The sequence below is a fragment of the Chenopodium quinoa genome, unplaced genomic scaffold (genome assembly GCF_001683475.1).
Source record: "Chenopodium quinoa cultivar QQ74 unplaced genomic scaffold, ASM168347v1, whole genome shotgun sequence".
In the NCBI taxonomy this organism is placed as follows: Eukaryota; Viridiplantae; Streptophyta; class Magnoliopsida; order Caryophyllales; family Amaranthaceae; genus Chenopodium; species Chenopodium quinoa.
The window spans coordinates 615,332-624,393 of NW_018743021.1; the positions used below are offsets into that span (position 1 = coordinate 615,332).

The 9,062-nt window shown below is 36.1% G+C and overlaps 2 protein-coding genes across 2 annotated transcripts; one reads left to right on the forward strand and one right to left on the reverse strand.

Moving 5' to 3' along the window:
• Positions 1-227: 227 nt before the first annotated feature.
• LOC110730018 lies at positions 228-2,123 on the reverse strand. Its single transcript, XM_021909800.1, has 3 exons — positions 1,314-2,123; positions 813-1,185; positions 228-730 (listed from the first exon to the last, which is right to left on the reverse strand). The coding sequence occupies exons 1-3, from the start codon at positions 2,121-2,123 to the stop codon at positions 228-230; spliced, it is 1,686 nt and encodes a 561-aa protein (XP_021765492.1).
• Positions 2,124-7,328: 5,205 nt separating this feature from the next.
• Positions 7,329-8,657, forward strand: LOC110730019 (zinc finger MYM-type protein 1-like). The gene has a single exon (XM_021909801.1). The coding sequence runs from the start codon at positions 7,329-7,331 to the stop codon at positions 8,655-8,657; it is 1,329 nt and encodes a 442-aa protein (XP_021765493.1).
• Positions 8,658-9,062: the final 405 nt, after the last annotated feature.

The window sequence follows — 9,062 nt, forward strand, 5'->3', positions numbered from 1 at the left end:
ATCAACACACATTTCCTCAACAATGGTTTAAAAACCTGATTCATCCAGTTCTGGAAAGATGTAGGAGCATTAGTCAGCCCAAAGGGAATAACCAGAAATTCAAAATGCCCAATATTTGTTTTGAATGCAGTTTTGTATATATCATCTGGATGCACCCTAAGTTGATGATAACTAGGCCTTAAATCCAGTTTAGTGAACACTTTTGCACCAGCAAGCTCATCAATCAATTATTCCACAACTGGAATTGGAAATTTATCCTTGACAGTTCTCTTGTTTAGCTCCCTGTAGTCCACACATAGCACCCATGTTCCATCTTTCTTACCCACCAACACCACAGGTGAAGCAAAAGGACTTGAGCTATTTTGAACTATCCCTCTATCAACCATTTCTTGAATAAGTTGCTCAATCACATCTCTTTGTTTTAATGGATATCTATAAGGCCTTATATTGACAAGACTAGCATTAGGAACTAGAGGAATCTTATGGTCAAAGACACCTCTAAGGGGTGGCAGCTCTGCAGGATCAGCAAAAATATCACTGAATTGATCCTTAAGATCTTGTAACTCAGAAACTGAACTACAGTCAAGCTCATTTGAAGACAGAATACATTCAGATTCCAAAGAACCTATATCCATATCCACCACTTGTAACAAACACAAATGAGCTGCATTAGCTAATACCTTAGCATCAGGTTTTCCATCAACTACCTGTACTTTCTTAGGTGGAATCCCTTTCAAAGAAAACACCTCTCCATCCAAATCAAACCGCATAAGCAATTTTTTTAAAATCCCAATTAATCTGTCCCAAAGTACTCAGCCATTGAACTCCCAACACCATGTCACAACCTCCCAAAGAAATAAGCATAACTTCTGCCTCAAAGTTTCTCTTATTCATCACCCATTCAAATTTGGAACACTTATGCTGACAAGCAATGTGGTTCCCATCAGCCACTGTAACTGATTGAGGACTAATTTTCTCCACTTGACAGCCCAACTTGGTAGCTAAAGTCAAATCCAGGAAGTTATGAGTACTTCCAGAATCAATCACAATATGTAAGGGCTTCCCATTCATCATACCAACTACTCTCATAGTATGAAAACTCTGATTACCTGACAAAGCATTCATAGAAATTCTAGGCTCACTGTCACAAATCAAACTGTCTTCATCACATTCATCAGAATACTCCTGCACTTCAATATCACTTGGAATTCAACAGTAAACAGCTGTGTTTCTGTAAAACTGCATTTGTGAACTCTGTCATACTTCTGATCACAATAGTAGCAAAGCCCTTTTGCTATTTTTTCTGCCCTTACATCAGCTGGAATGTGTTTAAAGGGTCTAGGTTGAAATTTGGTTAGGACTTGTGAAGTTGGTTTAGTATGTGGTGTAGGTAACAGGGGAGGTTTATATGTGTTTGGTGTGTACTGTTTGGTGTTTTGGTAATTTTGAAAAGGCTTTGCTGCAGGTTTGGAAGAATAAGCAACTAACTGTTCTTCCTGTAATCTTGCATACCCAACAGCTTCAGTTATTGAAGAAGGGTTAAAGGCTCTCACAAATGGTTTAATGGCAAACTTCAAACCACCCACAAAACATTCAAGAATGTACTCCTCAGATAAACAATGACCATTTTGCAGCAAAACTGACCTCAAATCCTCAAACTTATCAATATAATCTTCAAGATTATCATCTTGTTGCAACTTATTGAATTGTTCAACAACATTTATACCCTTCCCATCCTTGAATCTAGGAGTGACATCAATTATAAAATCATCCCAATCGACATTCTTTCTAACAGACAAGTAGCTAGACACCCAACTCTCAGCTTTATCAATCATGTATAGAGAAGCTAAATCCACCCTAACTTCATTAGCAATCTTGCACAAACTAAAATATCTACTACATTTCTTGATCCAAATTCTTGGATTAGATCCATCAAATGTGGGGAACTGGATTTTAGGAACCATACCTTGAGGTCGATTAAGAGTACCTCCATTGCTATTCCTTTGAGAATCCATATTGCTTCCTCCACCCTCCTTGAGTTCCCGCACCATCTGCATCAATGCCTGCATATTGCTGGCTTGTTCTTCGATTTTCTTCTCCAGCTGCTTCACTTGCTCCTCCATTTTAGCAAATTTGGATTGAACTGCCTTAGAAATTGGTGCCAGATTTCTTGAAATCGTTCAAGATTGGAACAAAACTTCACTCAGACCTTTTATCAAACAGCTTATGTTCATGAATAATAAGCTCTGAAAGTGCACAAAAATGGTGGAACTTAGCTCTGATACCACTGATGTAGGATGATAATCCTACGATATGTCAACTATGTTGACTACTAGAAAACAGAGGAAAGAGAGAGAAAAGTAGAGAGAGAAAGGAGATTTCTGTTTCAATATATGATTCATTGAAATAGAAAGAACAAGATTAACTTATATAGCTTGCTAATCGATTATACCCAGCTAACTAACTATTAACAACTGAAACAGAAAGTTAGTTATAACAAACAAATATGAAAAGACTATTCTGCCCCTAACAAGGGGGTGATGGGGATGGTAGGCGGAGTTTGATTGGGCTTATCTGGAGGAGGAGGTGGGTGCGGGGGGTCCGGCGGGAAGGGGTTTGATGGGGTGGCACGGGAGGATCTCTCTCTCTCTTCTCTCATCTCTTATCTCCTCCGTCCCTAAATTACATTCCTCTTTCTCTCTATTATGTGAGGAATAAATGCTAGAAAGAGGAACGTAATTTAGAAATGGAGGGAGTAAATGATTTACTGTTGTGCAAATGAACCACTAACCCTTGTTCTCCTTATGTTATTTTAATAATCTATTCAAGAGTTGGATCATGTGTTAGTTTAATTACTTATTGATTAATGTGATTGTGAGTTATACATGTTCAAGATCTTATAATAATATAAATATGAAACTATGAATTATATATATGCATATATTAGTAAGTGCAATTAATCGTGTAAGACTTGCCGAATAATGTAATAGGAAATTGGCATGGCAACAATGAAACGGAGATACAACCCAGATGTACCAATTGACATTACTTCGGATGAAGTTAATGGGGAAGTTTCAGCAGATGCCAAAGATGAAACTAAGAATGTAAAAGTGAAGGTGGTTAAATGGTCGAATTCGGAAAGTGAAAGAGAAGAAGGGGTTATCTTTAACATTGAGATTGGCATTCCATTTCGATGGTTGATGATTGAGTATTGTCAGAAATTGGGTTTGGATTATCAAACAACCCAATTCGAGTTGAATGGTGCAAAGTTAAGGGAAACGGATACTCCCCATCAACTTGGAATGCTTCATGATGATGTCATTTTTGCCTTTCCTAATCGTGGTTTGCTCCTCACTCTTGGAAATTGATTTATTTATTTTTGGTTATAATATAATATGAAAGTTTTACTTTTTATTGATTGTTTATATCTGACAGATTATATTGATTTGATAGTGTGTTTACTTCTCGGGGTTAGACTGTTGTTTGTGAATATGGAGTGTTTGAAAGGGAAAATCTAGGGGTTAGAGTAGTTGATCAGTGCAATTATCTGTAAGGATGAGGGGAGACTGAAGATAAGGAAAGTGATCATATTGCCAACATTGTTTTTGGATACAATAATTTGGTGAGAAGGGATGGAAGAGTGAGTGACCGATTTCACTTTTTTGGATACTATATGAGGTTTAAGATTCGAGAAGGGTGGGGGAAGGGGGTGTGAGGTACCTAGTTAACTAGTTTTCTGTATTTGAATTTTGGTTAGGGTTCGATAGGGAAAGGGAGAGTGAGGTACCAACTTTCCTTTGTATAAATATTGAATGTAGATTGAGGGAATTGAAGAACATTTTACCTTTTCCTTTCAATTAAGTAAATCCTACAACTTGGGATTAGGAGGAAAATTGGAAACATGCAACCTTATTTATCATTTGTGCTGCTATCCTGTGCCTAATTATGCTTTTGAAAGACAGAAAAGTAAAGTTTTTACTGAAATGTATAGAGGATGAATTCTGATTTATCATTTACGGAGTATGACTTACTGATGAAATAAGTATCCTGCTGCTGTTTTAAACTAAGCAATTCATTACTTGTCACTATTCTTCCTTATTTACTTTTTATTATTGAGAGTGCTAGTAGCTATTGTAGTGCTCCAGCCTTATGCTATGTAAAAACACCAGTAAAAGAGAAAGAGTCATCTGTGACATGGTTTCGAAAAGCATTTTCTTTAGCCAAGAAATCCAAATTTGGGAAATACGGCTCCTTAGTAGCCAGAGAAAAATTTAGACTCTAACCTTCTTCTACCTTTGAGAAGTTAAAAGTTCATTTTAACTTAGTACCTCACACCAAGTGTTCCAGCTGTTTCCGTTTAGATATCAGAGTAAGTACTAACAAGAGGGGTAAGCAACTCTAGCATGATCATACATGGTTTTATTTAATCCATCAATTTTTAACTACGCCATATTTAATGGTGAATTTGTTGATCCCAAAATGCTTTTTATCAAGCATTACTTGTACAATAATTTTTGTCATCAACATAGTGATTGGATAGACTTATTCCATATTCTATTTCCCTGTTACTATTATCCTACACCCAGCTGCCTTGGGAAGAGCAGAACATATCACTAAATATTTATTTGCTGTATTTAGTTCTTAATCTAGTGCTGATAACTTGATGCTGGTGGATTTGTACTATATTCACAAATTTGGTGATACTTGTCTTTTGTGTTGTTGTTCGAATCAGCAGAAGAAAAAAAAAAAAAAACTAGCTTGCCATTTCTATATACTGTAATACATGTTTGAAGTTTATGCACCAGGTGAGAAATTAGTAATTATAGTATGGTATAAAAATCTGAAGATAATATCACATCGGTATGTATGATTCTATTTTAAATGACATATTATAACTATGTTCTCCAGTAGAATTGTCGTTGATGTATCTTCAATCTCCACAGTTCTTTCATATCATATCTTTTGATTTACTCACATTTTCCTTCTTTTGATCAATGTGTTTAAGGTAGTTCGGGGTTTGAAGCTGTGCCTTATGTAACTCTAATCATTCGCATGCACAAAGAGAAAGACACGATTCTTAGAGTGAAACGCTCTACAGCTATACTGCCTCAGCTTATGCAGTGTTTTCCTAACAGTGGATCTCAAGAACAAGGCTCTCTATGCTTTGTTCACCGTGAATTAAAGTTGACTCAGAATCATACAGCTAACGAACTAAAGATAGAAGATGGTGACATTGATTGCTTTAATTTCAAAACAATGAGTAAGTTCAACTCTGGTTTAACTCAATCTAGTTCAAAATTATTATTTTACATTCAGATTAGGATCCTAAATACAATCCATATTAGGTAAAATTATTTGACTTCCTTTGAAAGAGAGCTTTCTACATCCTAAATTAGCTCTCATTTTGGAGTTTTCTGATGCTAGACAAAAATTATTAAAGTAAAATGTTATTCTCTATTTGTAATGCTTCAGTATAGGATTTGGGTTACTTTATTTAATGCTAATAAATCAGAAGATTATGGCTGTATTTGGTGAACATCAAAAGCTGAAACTGATTGGGTTAGCCGTTTTTAAGTGGTTGATTACTTGATTGTTTGATACTTTAGTTTACTTGAATCTTAGAAGTTTATTGTTTGATTTTAACTCTTGGAACCTTCTAAGACTTTGACTCTTAGAAGGTTCTAATTCCAGGTTCTCAACTCTTAGAAGTTTGGTGTTTGATACTTTACTTGAATCTCCCCTCTTCTTTCAGGTTCTTCCTTGAGTATAATACCCTCACATCTTACACTGAAAGTGAAATGTATTACGGGCAGAATGACGCAGTTCAGAGTCACTCAAAACACTCGTTTGAGTCAGATGTTTGATAAATTATCACCGGAAGGGCCAGAGTCAGGGGCGGACCCACTTAGTGTCATAGTGGGTCCGGTGACACACTATTAATTTTGAAAAAAAAAAAAAAAAAAAAAAAAAACAATTACACTCACTCACGCATCTTTCCACTCCCAAAGGCCAAAGACCCAGAACCCCTAATTCCCTTACAACACAGCCACGCTTCCCCTAATCCCCTCTCTCTCTCTCTACTCTCTCCTCCATGGCTCCATTGAAGAATTGAAGCTTCAAGCATTCAAGCATACTCGGCTAGTCGGCTACTCGCAAAAACTCCATTGAAGGGGCGTTTGAGCTTTTTCTTCTCCACCGAAGCAATCTCAAAGGAGTCAAAGGTTAGATCTTGTTTAAGTTCTTTTTCTGTAATTATTTAGGGTTCTTCAAATTTTGGTAATTGTGGGTTGATAATTGAGTCAATCATTCGAATTTTGATAATTGTGGGTTGATAAATGAGTTGATAATTGCAGGGTCGAAATTCTCCATTGAAGGGGCTTCGTACTTTCACTCTTTCAGAGGCTCTGAGTCACGCCTCACGCTGAGCTTCGCTCCTTCATTGAAGCAGCCTACTGCCTACAGCCAGGTTAGATCTTGAACTCTTTACTCTTGACAATTTGACAAATGGTGTACGAATTTTTTGTTAATGGAAGTAGAAATTGAAATGGGGGTTAATCGTACTTGTATTTGTATATTTATTTTTGTTAACCGTGTATTTAATTGTAGTTCTATAAGCCTATAACTATTGTGTATTTGTGTAAATTGTGCTATTTTAGGGAATTAGGGTGGTTTACTGGCTTACTGCCTGTCTCACTGTCTGCCTTACTGGTTTCGGTGGTGGTGCAGGGAAGGGGTCAAGGGGAGGGGGTGGCTGTGAAATTGGGCAAAATTGGTTATCAAAGACTCAAAGAGGCCAACTTTACCTGTGACAAACCCTTTACACTAGTTGATTTAGTCATGTTTTATAACTTGTTGATGTTGATTTGTTGGTAGAAAAAAAGTAATTAGAGAGTATGATGGATTAATAATAATTTGACTTTATAAAAGAAAGGTTAACGAAAATGGGTGGTAGTTGTTTGTATGAAATTTCTTACAATGTTCATTGATTCTGTTTTTTATTATATGCTATTTTTGTGATAGTTGGATTAATAGAAATGTTATGCTTATACATCTTTATCGTGGTGTAAAGTAGTTTTCTTGTTGGTTATCATTGTGGGAAATTTGGATAAGTCAAACATTTAGATTGATTTATCTCATTCACCCTTTAACTTCAATTTCAGAATGAAAAGAAAAACAACTCGAGACATTTCAAGTTTTTTTACTAAAAAAGTGCCTAATCTAAATCCTCCTCCTCCACAAAATGATTTACCTTCTCAAGAACGTGAACCAAATCCTCCACTACAAGAAAATGAACAAAATTCCCAAGAAAGTGAACCAAATACTCGTTAATGGAGGATAGTAACACAGCAGGAGTCGATGCTTTTGTTAATGGAGGTTTCAGATATTGGAATAGAAGAAACACAATTGTAAAGCATGTTGGTGGACACAAGAGTGCTCACAATAATGCTGTGATTGCTATGAATTTATTCGTGCATCAAATGAGTAGCATTGCCACCGCTTTATCAAAACAAACGGCGGAAACCATGAGTGCCTATCGTAAGAGATTGGAAGCTTCAATTGAAACCATCAGATGGCTATTGTTCCAAGGGTTGCCTTTTCGTGGTCATGATGAAAAGGAAAGTTCATTGTCTAGAGGTAACTTTCTTTCATTATTAACTCTTCTTTCAAACCATGATCTTGAGTATTCCAAAGTTGTTTTTAAAATGGCCCCCGGTAATTGTCAACTTACTTCTCCAAGTATCCAAAAAGATATAATCAATGCTTGTGCAAAAGAAACAACTAAAGCAATATTGGAAGAACTTGATGGTGGATTTTTTGCTATTCTTGCTGATGAATCTGCCGATGTTTCCGATAAGGAACAAATGGCACTTTGCTTGAGATTTGTTAATAAAAAGGGGGAAGTGTGTGAGCGTTTTCTTGGTATTGTGCATGTTCCTAATACTAGTTCTTTGACTCTAAAAGCTGCTATTGAGTCATTACTCATGGAACACTCTTTAACTTTCTCTCAAGTTCGAGGTCAGGGTTATGATGGGGCAAGTAATATGCAAGGTTCAATCAATGGCCTTAAAACTCTAATTTTGAATGAATGTTCTCAAGCATACTTTGTTCATTGCTTTGCTCACCAACTTCAATTGACACAAGTTGCTCTTGCTAAGAAAAACTCAGATTGTGGTTGGCTTTTTATTGATGTACTTGCACCTCTCTTGAACTTTGTGGGAGGTTCACCTAAGAGGAGACAATTTCTTCGAGAAAAACAACGTCAAGGGGTTGTAGAAGCATTGTCCTTGGGTGAAATTGAATTGGGAACTGGTTTAAATCAAGAACGTGGCTTATGTAGACCTTGTGATACTCGTTGGGGATCTCATTTTAAAACCATTTTGAATGTGCTTGATTTATATCCTTCAATACTTTTGTCACTTGATTCCATTGCAGAAGTATCTGATACACTTGATTCAAATAAAGCACAATCTATTACACACTTGTTGATGTCATTTGATTTTGTGTTTGTGGCACACTTGATGGTTGATATATTTGGAATTACAAATGCGTTGAATGTGGCATTGCAAAAACATGATCAAGATATTGTCAATGCAATGGTCATGGTTGATGTAACCAAGACTAATTTGCAAAAGTTAAGAGATGAAGGATGGGATTAACATATGGAAAAAGTCACTTCTTTTATGGCTAAATATGACATTGAGGTTCCAAACATGGAGGGGCAGTATATTGTTCCTGGGAGAAGAATGTATAGAGGTAAAGGTCCACAAGTGACTAATCTTCATCATTTTAGAGTTGAAGTCTTCCTAAGTGTCATTGATCTTCAATTACAAGAACTTGAAAATCGATTTCCCGAGGTAAGTAAGGAATTACTTGTGTGTATGTCTTGCTTTAATCCTGCAAATCGGTTTCATTCTTTTGACAAAAGAAAGTTAGTTCAACTTGCCAAATTTTATCCCGATGAATTTTCAAGCTCTGAGTTATTATTTTTTGAACATTCACTTGAAAATTTCATTGTTGATGTTCGAAATGATGAGAGATTTTGGAATTTGAAAAGTCTAAGT